The sequence below is a fragment of the Strix aluco genome, chromosome 5 (assembly GCF_031877795.1).
Source record: "Strix aluco isolate bStrAlu1 chromosome 5, bStrAlu1.hap1, whole genome shotgun sequence".
Lineage (NCBI taxonomy): Eukaryota > Metazoa > Chordata > Aves > Strigiformes > Strigidae > Strix > Strix aluco.
This window is the reverse complement of record NC_133935.1, coordinates 75,914,537-75,932,099: the sequence shown is the minus strand read 5'-3', so window position 1 is coordinate 75,932,099 and position 17,563 is coordinate 75,914,537. Positions and strand designations below refer to the sequence as shown.

At 37.9% G+C, this 17,563-nt stretch overlaps 1 protein-coding gene across 10 annotated transcripts in view; it reads left to right on the top strand.

Moving 5' to 3' along the window:
• The window catches only part of MAGI2 (membrane associated guanylate kinase, WW and PDZ domain containing 2), a 763,796-nt gene that overhangs the window by 706,797 nt on the left and 39,436 nt on the right, over positions 1-17,563 (top strand). For 5 of the 10 annotated variants that reach the window (XM_074827889.1, XM_074827887.1, XM_074827896.1 and 2 more), the window contains 4 exons: positions 4,842-5,027; positions 9,052-9,226; positions 12,377-12,617; positions 14,290-14,433. In XM_074827889.1, coding sequence (XP_074683990.1) covers positions 4,842-5,027; positions 9,052-9,226; positions 12,377-12,617; positions 14,290-14,433 — 746 coding nt within the window. Of the gene's footprint in view, positions 1-4,841; positions 5,028-9,036; positions 9,227-12,376; positions 12,618-14,289; positions 14,434-17,563 lie in introns of all 10 variants that reach the window. The other 5 variants (XM_074827888.1, XM_074827886.1, XM_074827890.1 and 2 more) reach the window with 1 other exon arrangement.

Genomic DNA, 17,563 nt, shown 5'->3' with positions numbered 1-17,563 from the left:
TAATTTTTTGATTTAAGTTCTCTTTTGATACTGAGCTTAGAGCTGATCATTGCACAATTAACTACCTTCTGGGAGAGCATCATCTGCTAGGTGCCAGCACTGGGTCAGTTTGTGTTCCTGACACAATTGCTGTAAATATCTGAGGGAGATTTAGGGGGAGAGGTTGATGGCTTCAATTATCTTAGAAACTTTGGTGCTCTTAGGATTCAAATCTTCCTGAAGTCATGAATTTTTTAAAAAACACACTGCAGAAAAGTTAGATACCATCATAAGATCTGTACTAGATTATTTGGGCTTTAGGATTATGACTTTTGCCTTGGCAGGATTTATTTTTTCTTAAGGTAGATAGCCATATATATCACTCTTGAGTATCATGTTTTGGATGACTTGATATTATTAGAGAAAAAGAATCGTATATCTATTATCTATAGGACTGTATGTTTTATATACATATAAACTGTATCTCACTAATTTCCCATATTTTCAACAGTTAAAAAAATCTGTATAAATCCCTATTTACCATAATATTTTTCCCATGGAGTCTCATTCATTGTGTAGTCAGAGAGAACTAAGAAATTAATTGTCCCGCAAAGGGGAAGCTTGTTTTCTGTGCTCACTCTTGGTGTGAATAATGGGATTCTTGAAAAAAAAAAAAAGGCACAAATCCAAGTATTTCTGTATAGCCTGCTAATATTAAATGCTGCTCAGGTAACTCCATGTTTTGAAATAAGTGGATAAAATTCTCTGCAGAGTCTAATCCAGACACATGCTGCCACTGTTCAAAATGTACATATGTTTAGAGAACAGCTTGTGGCAAATTCTTAAAAGAGGTGTGAATAGATTAGTAAAAATTTTTAAGGGCGAGTGGAATCATTTACCACCAGTCAAGTGATCTGGGACTTCCTTTAAAAGGCTACATTATTAAATGCTCTGTTTAGATAAAAATAAAGCACTGAAGATGCAATTTCAGAAAAAAAAATGATGTGTTAACAAAGCCCTAATTGAATGCCAAACATGGGAGGTTTCTTCCCAAGAAGAGACCTGTGATGCTGGGAGAGACCGAAGAGCCGTGCAGCTCCATGCTGTCCCTGTCCATGACCAGTGGCAGAGAGGACAGCACCTACAGCAGACAGGGACCTTTCCCAGACACCTCCTCAGCTTTCACAATGACTTTCTGTTTTAATCAGCCGTGGATTCACCCCTGTGAATTTGGCTAATTCCTTTTTGAATCCTTTCATTCTTCTGGCCCTCCAGAAGGTTGCCCCACCTCCTCTTCTCCAAGCTGCAGATAGTGAGTTCATGGACTACTTCTTTGAGCAAAGGCTCTTTGCTGCTTCTGACTGCCATGCTGTCTTTCTCTGAATCTTTGCTAGTTCAATGCTGTGATTTTTGAGATGAGGATACTGACATTATCAGCAATACTCAGACTTTAGGTGCACAGTAGTAACTAGAAATCATTTGTTTCATTTACTATTCTTTATCTAACTCTTAAAATTCCATTTACTGTTTTACTGAGTTTATGTTTTTAGAGAAGTAGGCACACTTATTTCAAGATCTCTTGAGCGGTAATAACTAATTCAGGGGCCATCTCTGCTTAAGCTTAGGCATGGTTATTTTTTCCCCATGTAGATCATCTTGCATTTCTTTTCATGAGATTTTGTCTGCCACTTCACTCAACCCACTTGGTACTGACAGTTTCACATCTCTTCCACGCCTGTTTTAGATGTCACCTTCTGAATGATAAAAATTCTCCATTATGAAATTCACCGTTCATTTCTACCTTTGTTCTTTAGCTTTTACCTAATTAATCCCCAATGAAAGTAGGTCCTTCTTATCCCTTCACAGTAAGTATTTCACCACCAAAGGCTCTTGAAAATTTAAAAGTTTTCTAACATATTGCAACATGTTCATATTTTTGTGAACAACCTGCATATTAGATAACCTGCACGCCTTAGAAGCACTCATGCTTGTAAATAAATCCTTAGAGAAATCCTCCCCTGTCAAGGCAGCAGCAGGGACCATGGTGGCCAGGATATTGTGGCTTAGGAGGAGACTCAGACAGAGCTCCACTGGAGAGAGCAAGCAGAGACCAGAAACTCCTTGGGATGTTACTGGGAGAGAAGAAGCCAGGAGATAAACTTCTCCTCATATTATCTAGAAATACACAGTAACCAGCTTCTGCTGAATGGCTGTGAGTTTCATTAGTAATTCACTGGATTTGCCCATAAAACCCTGATAGAGCATAGCAGCAGTCTCCTTTGCAGAATCTGATAGAGATTCAAGTTCCTTCTGCAAAAGCTTTCCACACCCCACTCTTCAGCAAGATCATATGACAACACGTTGTACCAGTACAACCTCAGAAGAGGAGCATTAAATCCTCAAAAACAAAGTGCAGCAGAAAAGGTACTTCAACAGACACAAGCTTTGTTCTGAAGGTCACCTACTGTTGATCCTTTCATAGCATGTCAGGAAGAACGGAGTGCAGTGATACCAAAACATGTAGAGTAGATACCTTTATCAGGAAGGTAAAGGCCATTAGGCTTAAGAGGAGAAAAAAAGGAATACAAAGTTCCTCTTCTTTCTCCCTCCCTTCCCTTTTCTCAGGATCTGGAGCAGAATAGGACTCTTATGTCTCTTCCACCTCCAGCTTTGATTTCAGCAGTCATCTCAAACATGCAGACATCTCAAACATGCAGACACCTCCTATATTATTTGTCAGGTGCAAGAAATCCAACAAAAATTGTTCTAGCAAATTAATAGGATTTCTCACCTACCCACCCCCCTCACTACTGAAATTATGTCTCTACTTAATTATTTAGGTTAGCAAAATCATCTTCTTTAGGGTTAGAAATGGCAAGCATGGGAATTTTAACTATGGCTTCTTAGCCATGATACTTCCCATTCTTTCTTCCTACTAAATTTCTTGCTCTTTCATATAAGGCAGTCTCATTTTCAGATCTGCACTGATGTGTAGTACAGACATGGTAATTTCAGACAGATTTTTTTATTACATATACCAGAAACAGGCATGTTTTAGTCTTAGCTTAAAAGATTCTTGGTGATGCTTTAAGAATTTATTTGATGCGAAAGGCTCTGGGTGAAAGTAAACTGTTTCAGCGCCAAGTTATTCTTTTACTTATTTACTTACTGATAAGCATGAGTGGCAGTTATACATCTGCATCGAGAGCAAAATAAACACAAGTTTCGTACAAAGTGTGGCTATTCATATTTAGTATATTTTAAAACATAGAAAGGTTTAGACAGTGTGACATAAATTAGGTGCTTATTTCTTAAGCAGCAAGGTATTTCTGAAGTACACTAGTTGTGTCCATATTACTAAAGCCATAATTTAATTTATATTCTTGCCTGAACTATAGTGGTAAAGCAGCATGCAGTTTGATTATGGCTTGCACTTCAGAGTACTCACTTATATTTTTAGTTCTCAGAAAATTAATTTTTAACACTGTAAACAACACTTGCGTCCATACTAGAAACAAGTCATTTTGAGGTATGTGTATTGTGACTTTGCATGAGATGTGCAATCTGTGTTTGTCACCATCACCTTCAGGGAATGTTTATCAGAGGGCTGAGAAATTTGTTTCGCAGTGATGGCGTATTCTGAACACATGTCCTGTTAGAACTTTGTTTTATATGAGCATTGATAGCCTAGATATTTCCCAAAAAAATGATTAATATTTTCTTTCACCTCTTCCAAGTTCTCTTTAGATATTAGAATGTTAATGACATATTATTTAAAAAAAAAAAAAAAAAGAAACACAACTGGTTTTGAACACCAGTTGCGGGTGGATAGTGAAGCCGAGCAGCTTTGTGCTAAGTTTGCCAAGACTGAAGTATGGGATTGGTGAAAGATATTCAGACATCATTAGGATATTAGCAGAATATATAGGCAAATTTAATTACGATAAATGTATTTATGAGTAGTAGAGAGAAAGAAAAATAACGTGTTCTTTGGGGAGCCTAGATAGAGAGAATAGTAAGCTATAGTATATGCATTTAGTTAAAAAGCAGAGAATAGGGAAGAAACACTGCAAGAAAGATCAAGAGTAATATTTATAAAATTTAATGGAAAATGAGGGGAAAGACAGAACAAGAGAATGGGTGGAGTACACAGAAAGGTGGAGAAACACAGAGAAGAGCACAAGGAGAAGCAAAGTTGATCTGCAATATTTTGAGAACGTGGGGGTGTGTCTGTTTGATGTAGTAAATGTGTCTATGCACTCATAATTAACTATAAATTCACGCCAGCATGTATCTAATTAGAAAGCTGCATATCTTAATAAATCTTCAGTATAATTTCTGTTTATCAATTAACATATTTCAATGGAGGAGGAGAACAATTCAGTGACCTCTGGGCATTTTCAGTAATAACATCTATTTGTATATAAAATAAATCATGTTTGTAGTGCCTCTATTGCAACATACAAATAAAGAAATTCTCTAAACTAGGAAGTGGGAGGCAATTTATGACTACTACTTATTGTGCAAATTTATCCCTTTTGCTGTTTTAATGACTTATTGTTCTCCTGATCTGTTTATTATCTTGTTATGTGCCAGGTTTGCAAACTAGCTGAACCATAAACTGATTTTGGACTTCAGATATATATATAACATGCATACATGCACATCTGGATTCTGAATTTTTAGTGAAAGCTGTACTGTGTTAATGCAAATGACATTGTATAAGAACTTATATTCTTATATGTTTATACACAAGCTGGTTTTTAATTCATATAGAACTGTCTTCCAAATGAACTCATTTTCCTGTGAACATCACCACTCATTTCAGCATATGTTAACTGTGACTATTGTTCCTTGTCTAGCTGTACCCCATAAAATAGGCCGGATAATTGATGGAAGTCCTGCAGATCGCTGTGCAAAACTTAAAGTTGGAGACCGGATCTTAGCTGTGAATGGCCAGTCTATTATTAACATGCCTCATGCAGATATTGTGAAGCTAATTAAAGATGCAGGCCTCAGTGTAACTCTTCGCATCATTCCTCAGGAGGGTAAGTCAATGGCTCTTAAAAACAGGAAGAATATTTTAAGTAGCCACCAGTTAACTTGAATTATGTCACCACTTGAAAGAACATCTTTTGTTTCGCTTTCTCATCTGTAACATACAGCACACCAAAATTACAGGCTTAGAACTAGCTCAAATACCTGTATTCTTGAAAATGTTTCTAGTTATGAAAAGGCATTTAAAGCAAACCTGGAGAAAACTGTGAGAGAGCTGAGTACCAGAGAGTCAGTGTTAATGTCTTTTGGAAGAATTGTCTTCTACATGGAAAAGCATCCTACAAGAGAGCCAGGTTTTGAGTTCGTTCCCTTATATCATGCTACAAACCAAACCCAAGTTTGTCAAAGTGACTCACAAGAGACTGCAATGGCTGTCACCAGGCATGGTCAGCTATCAGCTACCTGTGACAAAAAGTGATGTGAAAGAAGAGTTCAGATTTCATAGTTTCCTCCACATATTTCACTAAAAATGCACAAGGCAGGAAAGAACTGAACCCTAAATTATCTCATTTGTAAGGTGAGGATAAGGGGACAGAGTCATTATTCTGGTCATTACTTCACAGCTAATCAGTGAAGAACATTTGATGTTGGTTTCATGGGGTTTAGGGTTGATCTCAGGGCCTTTTTTAGTTTAGTGATGTGCTGTATTGGTGTATGAATTGTCCCGTATTAATGAGACTGTGGCTTTATACCTCAGCAACAAATACCATTAGAACTAGAAATGCCACACAGCAAGTAATGTAATTACTTAATAATCCATGCTCCAGTTACATGACCATCACCTTCTGCTGCTGCATCCAGCAACAGGACAAGGAAATAGTCTGACGCTGGCCGTGGACTGCAACTGGGGAAACTTACCTACTTAGTTAAATGAGTTCAGTGAACAGAAAAACACAAACATACACAAGTTCAGAATTAACACCAAACAGCTGCTGTATATTCACCGGAGCTCAGTTTTGCAAGCATCTACAAACAAGTGTGATGCTGCATGCAGTCCATGCAGCTTATGTAGGCCTCCCTGGTACCTGTATGAGCAAATTGCTAATAGTTCAGTGTTAGAGATGGATACCATAAATTAGAAAGAAAGCAGAGGTGCATCTGAGATGCAGTTCTACAAGATGTTCTCAGGTGCTAGTGGTGAGAAATGATCTGTGCCCAAGGCATGGCTTCTCTGTGTGACACTGGACACCTCATTTACCTTCTGATATTAGCTTCCCAGCTTATAAAATTAGGAAAAATCTAATACCTGTGTAATGTACTTTCAGGTGAAAAATACCATATAAATGCAAAGCAGGTTTAGAAGCAGCTTATAATTTGAGTAGTTCATCCATAGTTATGAGAGTAATGTAGAAATGAGGGACAGCATTCCCAATCTTTATCTCTGAAACTTTACAATACAAAAGAGACTCACAGATGCAAAATGGGCAATTAAAGCCTAAAGCATAGTAATTACACAGGCAAGTATTGCTTATGCCTGCATGAGGAGTGTTTTAAGTGCAAATATACAAGCTTTTTTGACAATTAAGCCTAAACTGAAAAGATTTTTAATAAAGTAGCCAAAATTTTTTAAATAATTATGAGAATAAATTAAATAAGTAGAGAGCCATTGGAAATGTGCAGTCATAGGGGACAAACTCACATGTTAAAAAATCAAAAATTAAATCATTCAAAATTCAAACTAGATTCAAATATAAAACTAGGCAAGATCTGGATTGTGCATAGCTATTGCTGTTTAGGGATGCTCAGCCATACGCGTGTCCATTCTGGATGCTTTGCACCACACCACACTGGTCTCATTCTGTTGCAAGCAGAAATAAAAAAATATAATGTGTATCTCTGCTGTTGATAATGCATGACCAATCACTTCTGCAGCGCTTTGTCCTCTTGTGGGTGAAGTCTCTCTCATTTATGCTTCTTAACAGGTAAATGATGAGCAACATAACTGTGCCAGTGTGTCTGGAGAAATATATTCAATATGAGCTCAGTGCCAAATGTGTCTTCCCCCAAGTGCAGCAGGAAGTCTGAAGGGAGATTGGCATCCTTTATTTGTAACAAGGCTACGAGGCCACATTTCCTATCCCAGCCTCTCTGTCTTCTTGAATTTTATGTGGTTTGGCAAGAAGGATTCTGGTTTTCTGCAGTGTTCCTATGTGAAACCCTGGTCATTTGGCACAAAACAGTGAAATAAAACATCAGTTTAGCTGGTTAGTCAGAATTTATTGAGATTGGTTTTACTGTTCACAGTTCCCAAAGACTTAAAAAAGATAGAACACTCTTGTTGAGCTCAAAGACAGCAGGAGCTAACACAAGCACACCACTGTTTTAGCTTTTGTGACAACAGTCTGTCATCCTATAACAGTGGTAAAAGCAATAAAATCATTCATTCTCTCAAACGAAAAGGTTTTTTCAAAACAAAAAGTATTTCAAATACCTAGAAACTGTGCTAAGGCACATGGAGAACAGGAAGGTGATTTGGGACAGCCAGCATGGTTTCTCCAAGGGCAAGTCCTTCCTGACCACCTAGTGGCCTTCTATGATGGAGTGACTACATCAGTGGTCAAGGAAAGAGCTATGGATGTCATCTATCTGGACTTCTGTAAGGCCTTCTACATGGTCACCCACAACATCCTTCTCTCTACATTGGAGAGATGAATTCGATGGGTGGACTGTTCGGTGGATGAGGAATTGGCTGGATGGTCACATCCAGAGGGTAGTGGTCAACGGCTCAATGTCCAGATGGAGATCAGTGATGAGTGGTATCCCTCAGGGGTCTGTACTGGAACAAGTACTGTTTAATATCTTCATCGATGACATAGACAGTGGAATCAAGCACACTGTCAGCAAGTTTGCAGACACCACCAAGCTGAGCAGTGTGGTTGACACACCTGAGGGACAGGATGCCATCCAGAGGGACCTGGACAATCTCAAGAAGTAGGCCCAGGTTCAAGAAGGCCAAGTGCAAGATCCTGCATCTGGGTCGGGGCAGCCCCCTGTATAAATACAGGCTGAGGGATGAAGGGATTGAGAGCACCCCTGCAGGGAAGGACTTGGGGGTATTGGTGAATGAAAAGTTAGACATGAGCTGACAGTGTGCATTCACAGTCCAAAAGGCCAAACATATCCTGGGCTGCATCAAGAAAAGTGTGGCCAGCAGGTTGAGGGAGGTGATTCTGCCCCTCTACTCCACTCTGGTGAAACCCCACCTGGAGTGCTGTGTCCAGCTCTGGAATCCTCAGCAAAGGGAAGACATGGAAGGAGTGGCCACAGAAATGATCAGAGGGATGGAACACCTCTCCTATAAGGAAAGGCTGAGAGACTTGGGGTTGTTCAGCCTGGAGAAAAGGCAACTCCAGGGAGACCTTATAGTGGCCTTTCAGTACTCGAAGGGAGCTTATAAGAAAGATGGGGACAAACATATTAGTAGGGCCTGTTGCAATAGGACAAGGGGTAATAGTTTTAAACTAATAGAGGACAGATTTAGACTAGATAAAAGGAAGAAATTTTTTATATGAAGGTGGTGAAACACTGGAACAAGGTTGCCCAGAGAGGTGGTAGATGCCCCATCCCTGGAAATATTCAAGGTCAGGTTGGACAGGTCTCTGAGCAACTTGATCTAGTAGAAGATGTCCCTGCTTACTGGAGGGATGTTGGACTAGGTGACCTTTAAAGGTCCTTTCCAACCTAAACTATTCTATGATTCTATGATCAGTATTTCTAGGCTTTAAAAGAAAACATGAAACACAGAAGCAATTCGCCTTGTTCCGCTGGGTTTTAAATAATGGAGGTGTCAACCAGAGTTATAGAAGTGACCAGGATTTCAGAGTCCACAGACTATCAAAAGGAGCCTATTAGGTTCAGATGTCTTAAAATCTAATTATAACCCAAGAGAGTAAAAACGACAAAGCATAAATTTTCAAAGGTAGTGTGTGACCAAAAATTAATATTGTCTACCTTTGCCTTTTATTAAATGCTGCACTGTGACAGGTCTTTAATCTCCAGCTTCCTATTGCACAGAGCTCAACAGCCCAGCCTCGGCCCCCAGCTCAGAGAAGCAGAGCCCCATGGCCCAGCAGCACAGCCCCATGGCCCAGCAGAGTCCCCTGGCACAACAGAGCCCTGTCGCCCAGCACAGCCCCATCGCCCAGCCACAGCCTCCACAGCCCCTCCAGCTGCAGGGACATGAAAACAGGTAAGAGCGGCTGCTCCAGCCTCTGCCTCCTGTGAGGACCACAGGACACCCTTGTGCTGGGTTTAGCGGCTGTGAGCCGTCGCCTGTGGGGCTCTGACAAGCCATGGTCCCGTGATTGTGCTCAGAGAGCATGAGTTCTGCATGCCAGGATGACCTGTAAGTCTTGTTCAGGTATGAAACACATCATTATGAACAAAGGTCTAGTCATCCTTCCTCAAACATCCGTCAGGATCATATGTTTGCCAAGGAACTAAACACTGAAATATTGCTTGCTAATAATTTCATTGCTAACATACTAGTTTCTTATGTCACTACAACTTATAAAATATGGGTATATCCGTATCTGATCGTGAGGTGGCCTTTTTTTTCATTCTCTTACATGTCTTTTTTTTTCTTCTTTTTGTCTATTAGAGTTCTGGTATCAGGAAGATGTTTTCATAACAAGTTTTATGTACGGTGTATCATTTTCCAGCCAATTTCTCATGTGTAACTTATGCATGTGCATTGACAAATTTGTCTGTGATGGAAATTAAATGGTGGGGGGAGAGAAATTTTGTGACCAGCTGTGTTAAAAGCTGTATATATAAAAAGCCTGTTCAGGGTGTGGGATGATACAACTTTCTGTGATTTACAATCAACACTATTTAGTCCTTGGATTAATTTTGGCATGTTAAATGAGGCTGATTACACTGTCTTTATGTTAATCTTCAGTAACCAACATACCTCATCAAGACCCTCTTCCCCAAATAATAGATGGTGGTTACAGGTTTGTAACTTTTTGCTTCTGGAGATACTTGAGTTCAGTTGTGATTTAGACACTATGAACTCTGATTCTCCTTGCTTAACAGGTGTAGCATTTTCACTGGCCCAAAATTATTTTCTCTCAATTAGTCACACTTGCCAAATTTCTTTGCCTTACATTTCATTGAGTAGTTTTTCCAAAAGTGATCACCTCCTAGGAGACCCATGTTTCTGACAAAATCCAATGCAAAGCTTTCACAAAAGTCTCTCTGCACAGTTGTAAGTCAATATTAAATGTCTGTTGAATTCTGAATTTTCAGAGGGGGCAAGTAAACTATATTAATGAAAGTTCCAAAAAGAAACTCTGTAATAGTTTTACTGAAAAATGCAAGCTATAATTGGTCATGTCATCATTTATGTATTCAGCAAAAATTACAACGCCTCCAACTGTAAATAAAAGCATCACCTTCTGGGATACACCTGTGCTCGTATGTTGGAAACCTGCCTAAGGATGACTCTTATTCCAGAAAAAGGTCCATTATTGCTAGTTCATAGAGTAACATTTTTCACTAGATTTTATGTCAGATTACAGCCACATATATTGTTTCTGTATGAAAATTAGAATACTGTGAGATATTTAAAACTCTCATGAATACTAACTAGTATTTTTACTTCCAATATTAATAAGGCTCAGTATCACAGTAAGCCTGTTCTTCATCTTCTTTTTACAGGATCATGATACTGAGTAAAGAAAATAAGAGGATTGCATGTATTATGCATGTATTATGCAGGTCTTATTATAGATGCCATGTACAGGTTTTAAAAGAACATGTGGCAGCAGACTAATTTCGTCTTCTCAGAAAAGTCAAAGGGAAATAGTTCTGATATTTTTGTGTCTGGTTAGACATTCAGCTAATTAAAGCCAGTGTGTAGGAAGATTTGCCATAGTGTTACTGTAACTATATTAATAATGAAGTTTTGAAACATATCTGAAACATTTTGAAATGTTTAGATTATTTCATTTATCTTTTAATACATAAATTAACATGATCAAAAACAATGTTCTCTTTTTTCAGAATGTAATTTTTTTTAATCAACAAGTACATTTCAAAATCCCTTTCACAATGTATATGTGTCCATGTATCTGCATGTGTACATGTACATACATGGTCACTTCATCAACTGAAAACTTCCAGACCATTATTAAAGCAGAGTTTGAACTGTGTATTTCCTGTATAGGAAAAAAATATTTCCTTTGGCACCTAGGGGACACTATGTGAAAATTTTTGTTAAATCTAACTCAAACCACTATTACAGAATTACCTTGCTGAAAAGGTTTGGGACTTCCTTTGTGTACATTCAGCATGTTACATGGCTGAGGTATGGAGGTGTGCAGTGAGAAATATTCCTTACTTCACCCTGAAGTGTGAAATGCCGTTGTGCACTAGTAAGGCAGCCACTGATTCCCGAGTAAATTAACTAGTCACTGTACTACAGAAAGTCACATCTTCTTTGAAATGTTAGGACTCATCTTCCTGTAGCCAGTTACCAGTTAAAGCAATATTTTACTTCTTATTAATTCCTCATTAACTAGATTTGTTTTCCTTTCACCCTGTGTTACCTCTGTGCATAACTACTGATATGACCTGCTACAGACTTGTAGCCAGATAGTATTGTAGGGAATGTGTAATAATAATAAAATACACTATATTAATAGATGTTATATCAAAGAATACCTTTCCTTAAAAAGATATCATCTATTACAAAGAACGTATCCTTTTTTAACTTTAAGAAGCTCACAATAATAATAGTTTATGTCAATGAAGCAGAGGGGCTATATAATGTCTGCACTGATGTTCCATTTACTCTATAGAAATCTTAATTTGGGAAAAAAGCACTTTACAAACTCACTGCATTATTTTGTAGTGAGTATTGTGGGTATTTTCATATGCAGTTTCATCTTCCAAGTAGGCAAGATAAGTGGGAATCAAGATGCTTTTCCTGTTCATTGGCCAGGTTGGATGAGGCTTTGAGAAACCTGGTCTAGTGGAAGGTGTCCCTGCCCATGCAGGGGAGTTGGAACTAGATGACCTTTAAGGTCCCTTCCAACCCAAACCATTCTATGGTTCTATGATCCCTGTCCCTTTGAGCCTAATCCTGATCCCACCGATACAAGCTGAAAAATTGCACAGTATGACCTGATGGAAAATTGCTTATGTCCATGTTTCAAAAGCACTCGCTGTTTTTGAATGCCTCGCTATTTACCCACAAAAGTTTTGCTTCTCTGTGAAAACTCGTTTTATGCAATTTTGCAGTCAGGCAGTTTGCTTTCACTCCTCAATATTGCATGTAATGCATATTCTTAAAGTTTTGACACTTTCTGAAACTAAGTCATTTTGCCTTTCTCAGTTATAGGTCAGAAGTAAAAGCCAGACAGGATGTGAAACCTGATATCCGGCAACCTCCATTTACAGACTACAGGCAGTCCTCAACGGACTACCGACAGCCTCCACTGGACTACAGGCATCCTCCAGTGATGGATTACCAGCAGCCACCACCTCTCGACTACAGGCAGCCACCCTTAATAGATTACAGGCAGCATTCACCCGACACCAGGCAGTACCCTCTGTCAGAGTACAGGCAGCCCCAGGTACAAACTGAAATACTTAGAGCACTCCTAAACAGAAAGCATTAGGGTCTGTAGGGAGAGATCACATATACTGGTAAAAAAGATGACATTATAGGAAAATAAAAGGCACCTTTATTGTTTTTACTCTGGGTTACTATTTCTCCGTAGAGGAAATTACTTCAAAACCATTAATATTAATGAAGAGCTATGTGATCTGTCAAATAGCACTACATTTATAATTATGTGACTATAATGTTAAATAAATGCTATTTTTAAGGTACTGGAGAATTAAAATAAAAGTTCTAAGATAAGCTGCCTTTGCATCAGCAGAGAAATGTTTGTATTCCTAGGAACATAATACAGTCGTCACCAGTGGATGTACTTAGGTCAGACTGCATTTCTACACCATTATTGAAAATGAAGATTTTACCTAATCCAAATAAATAAATAAATAAATGTGAATCCTGACTGATAAAATTACATTTCTGTTGGTAATAGTCTGGATGAGGAGAAGCTAGCTTGTTTCTTTGACATCAGACATGATCTTACAAATTCAAAGAAATAAACCTTATGTGATGAGTTATGTTACCTTGGACAAGACTCTGCTGATGAGAAATATTTACTGACAGCTGTGAAGGTTTGAGAATTCAACCCAAAGTTCAGACTTTCAAAAACATCTGCCTTTCTCCTTACGTAAAGGCAGACAAAAACAGAGGTCAGAAAAATATTAAATAAGAGAATGTAAACTTCTAGACACTATATACTGAACCATATATAGATGATTTCTATGTCCATATTTTCAAAGCCAGACATATAAACCATATCAATGAAAATACCCAAAGTCTTAAATGGGATCCAGAGAACCCTCTGAAAATTCTATGCATTTTAGTATCTAAATAGCAAATCCATATCCCCATACACATACCCTATAAGATGCTTCTTAGCACCTAGAGAGATGCTCAGACCGCCTGTTTCTCACTATCTCCAATTTAATTCTCTAACCACTGGTCGACCCAAACTTGCTCTTGTTTTTCTCCTGCTTCTATGGCTCTTGCACTCTTGGCTGCCAATGGATCAGAAGCAGCAGAGCAAGTTCCCACCCAGACGTCTCTACACGGCTTGTAGTTAGGGCCCACCAAGGAAAAACTGGAAAGATGAATCTCAGTCTCTGCAAGACACAGAAAGGGTAAAACTCAAATCTCCTACTTCCCACCTCCTCCTGAAAGTGATGAGAGTTGCTGTACTTTGTGACTCCATGCAGTCTAGCTGGCTGATCATGTTTCTGCTGGGAATTTAGGAGGTGTCTCTCATACTAATTTTTATTGGTGATGATGCTTATACAGGAACTGCCTGCTATCTCACTTGCCAAATCAGCACTTTATGCATAGACATAAACAGTTATACCATAACAGTATTGAGGTTGAATATGGAAACCATCTAGAGAGCTTTTGGTACCAGGCATCTGCTGAAAGATGCCCTTTCAGGGTGGTTTAGACTCAGGCATTTACATTTTGCTAAAGTCTCTTTTCAGAAATGGCCAAAGTCTGTCAGTGCAGAAGTATACTTTGAAGGTCTCTTTGCTTATATCAGTTGGATAGATGCACTTCTGAAGAAATGTATTTTAAAGTTTTCTTGAATGTATACCATTACATTCATATGGTTAATTGTCTTTCATTTGTATTTGTCTATACAGGACTTTGATTATTTTACTGTTGATTTGGAGAAAGGAGCCAAAGGTTTTGGGTTTAGCATTCGAGGAGGAAGGGAGTACAAAATGGATTTGTATGTGTTGAGGTTAGCAGAAGATGGACCAGCAATAAGAAATGGAAGGATGAGGGTAAGTAAAATGCGTTGTAACAATTTTTTTTCAACATTTACAGCTGTTTGGTGATGGGGTCAAAGAGAAAGCTTTTTTTTTTCATCTCTGATCAGGTTTTAAAGAACCAATGCTAAATACCTCTTATAATATAAACTTGTTCTGTAGGAGTTCAGGAAATTAGTTAAAACATATACTAGGTCTGTGTAGATTCTGTGTGGAATAAATATATTACTTCTTGTTGATAATGGCTTTTTCTGTATTATACATTTTTCTCCTTATTCTTTAACTCATACCTAAGCAACTTAAAAACCTCTGACAAAAAGTTTGCTGTTTCTTTGATAATAATAACAAAATAGTTAACAGTTATGTCTCTAATCACAAAAGCAAAATGATAGCTACATGACACTTATTGGATAACTATGAAACCTAAGACCTGGTCTGTGTTGTTTTACTAATTTAACAAAGTTGCCTTCATAGGATTTGCTAAGTTTGTTTACTGATGTTAGTGAATCTTGCTTGTAGGGATCAGTTTTCACTATTTGTCTGCATAGGTCTTTGTGAATTTGAATCCTGCATTGGTAGAACTCATAATACTACATCCAGATACTAAATCTAAAATCATTCACTTAAGAAATTCCATTATAAAAAAATATACATATTCTGTGTAGAAAAATAACCTAATCAAAAATAGGATGGTTTTAGTCAGTCCAGCTGCGCTAAAGAGGAGGTCATGAAGGGTTGCTGATTCCTTGCAGAAGGAGGTCATTTTGTGTGAGTACACAGAATGAAGGAGAGAGTATAGGTGAAAGAGGCTACCAAGAGTCAACATAAAAGAATTGTTTATCTATCTAATTAGTGCAGCCTTGTTGAACCAATATTTAATTATAAAGATGGGCAATGGAAATTGTGTTCTGTACAGTAGTAATAGCAGATTTTGCAAATGTCATGGTTGTTGCACAGATTCTGTTCCACAGTCCTAACAAGCTCATCAAGTTTGACTTCATGCTGAAAGAACATTGTCATTGGTCTAAATATACAATCAATCAGAAACTTTCTGTATATAACTCAGGAGTTTTAGTATGCTTCAGATCATTCTTAACTTGCCCACTTTGTAGAACTGTAGAATTCAGTTATTACTCAGTCATACCATGTAGTGCAAACCCCTGGCACTGGGAGCTTGCAATGCCATAAGCAGTCCCCGCGACGAGGAAGCCAGCGGGGCTAGCAGGCAGGCAACTGGTAACTGAGAAATACTCCCACAATGTTTGTGGTGTGAAATATAGGTGAATTCATGCTGCGGCTAGAAGTTTAACTTAAGAATATTTTCTCTGGTGAGTGTTTTCATTCTTTCTTTTACTGTAGCACTACCACAATCAGTTGCTCTTAATGAAAAGCCATAAACAAGATGTACATTAGCAGCCATAATGTGATTAAAGATGGGGGAAAAGTTGTGCTTTTAATAAGCTCTGGAATCACATATTTGGAAACATATGGCTAAGACTACAGAACAACAGAAGAACAATGGCTTTGGAGAGGGTTCATTTCAAATAATAACCTGTATTAAGCAGAAAACTAACCTATTAAAATCTGTGCATCATTTGAACAAACTAGTACCACAGAATAAAGTTAGACTATCCATGCTGTGAAGAGTCTAAATGTAAAAAGTATGTAACACAAATACACAGCTTTTTTCAATTTCGTTAGGAAAAGTTCTGTATCTGATAATGGAAAATGTTAATATACTTTCTAAAATAACTTATTTTAAACGTTTTTGTTGATGTGGCCACAATACACAGCTGAGGGTTATTCTGTTCAGATAGTTGTAATTGGGTTTTTTCTCCCCTTTAAAAGTGTCATTCTTTGGAATCGGTTTTAGCCTCCAGCCTTGTCAGAGTCTTGTGTTGTATTCTCCTGTTTAACAGCCATTTTAACCTGACAGTCACAAATGGGTTTGGAACTTGCAAGACTTTTATCTCTAGTGACCTGCAACTGATGGACAACAGAGGCTCAAGAAACAGCTTCTTCAAAATAAAAATAGAAAAGCAAAACAAAAAAATAGTAATTGCGGAAAGGAATAGAGTGTATAGGAAGATGAGCAAAGGAAGCAGAGTTCTGTACCTATATCTCCTTTCCTAAGTTTACATCTGCTGTTAATAATGCAGGTTCATTCCCATTTCTTGGCTGGGACCATTAGCCTGCTTGCTGCAGTTCCGTATCTCTCTGTTTCACAGATGCATCTCTATAGCAAAATATGCAAAAATCTCTTCAGTGCTCTCGCTTCACATACCATTGTCTTTAAAGATCAGATTCTCTAATCCTAGGTTTTCAGCACTGGAGATAGTAAACCATGCTTATGTGGTAGGATCTTATCAGGAGCATTTTCCAAATAATAGTTCTCCTCATGATCTACTTATCTCCATTATTGTTTTGCTTCCTGCTTCCTCCTCCTTGAACAGCCTTCTTTGATTTAACTGAAGCCTTACAGAAAAATGTGAAGCAGATAACAGAAAGTGCAGATCATGTTTCTAGAAAAAAATAATGCACATAACTCCACTGTTATTCCCACTCACCAAACCAAGAGAAGAAAAATTAAACCAGCTAAGCTGTTAAAAAAAAAATAGATCATATAATGAAACATGTTACCTGTAAAGCATTTAGATGTAATAAGTAAACATATTCTACAAATAACATTTTGTTGTCGGTCTAGCTAGAGCCAGCAAAAGCCCTGATAAAGGCACATTCATATTGATATAAATCTCCCTACTATACGGAAATAAATAAAAGAACGTAAAGTACTTTAAAGTAATAGAACTACATCTATACTAGTGGGTTTATAAATTTGTATAATTGAAACAATGCAATATCTAACTGAAGACAGCTTCAGACAGGCAAATCAAAGTCTTCATGCTGTACTCTGTTAGTGGGCACTGCGAAACTGTAGTGATGGGATGAGTCCAACAGGTATGTTCCATTTGGACACATGATAAAAAATCTGAAGGTCCACCAGCACACATTCAAAAGATTCTGAGGTCTAAATACATGCAAAAGTGTTATGCATTACAGATGCAGAGTATAAATTTAAAGAAGTAAAAGCTGAGATTATAGGAAATCAGATGTAAATAAAGAATCGGTATGGAACTATCTCTTG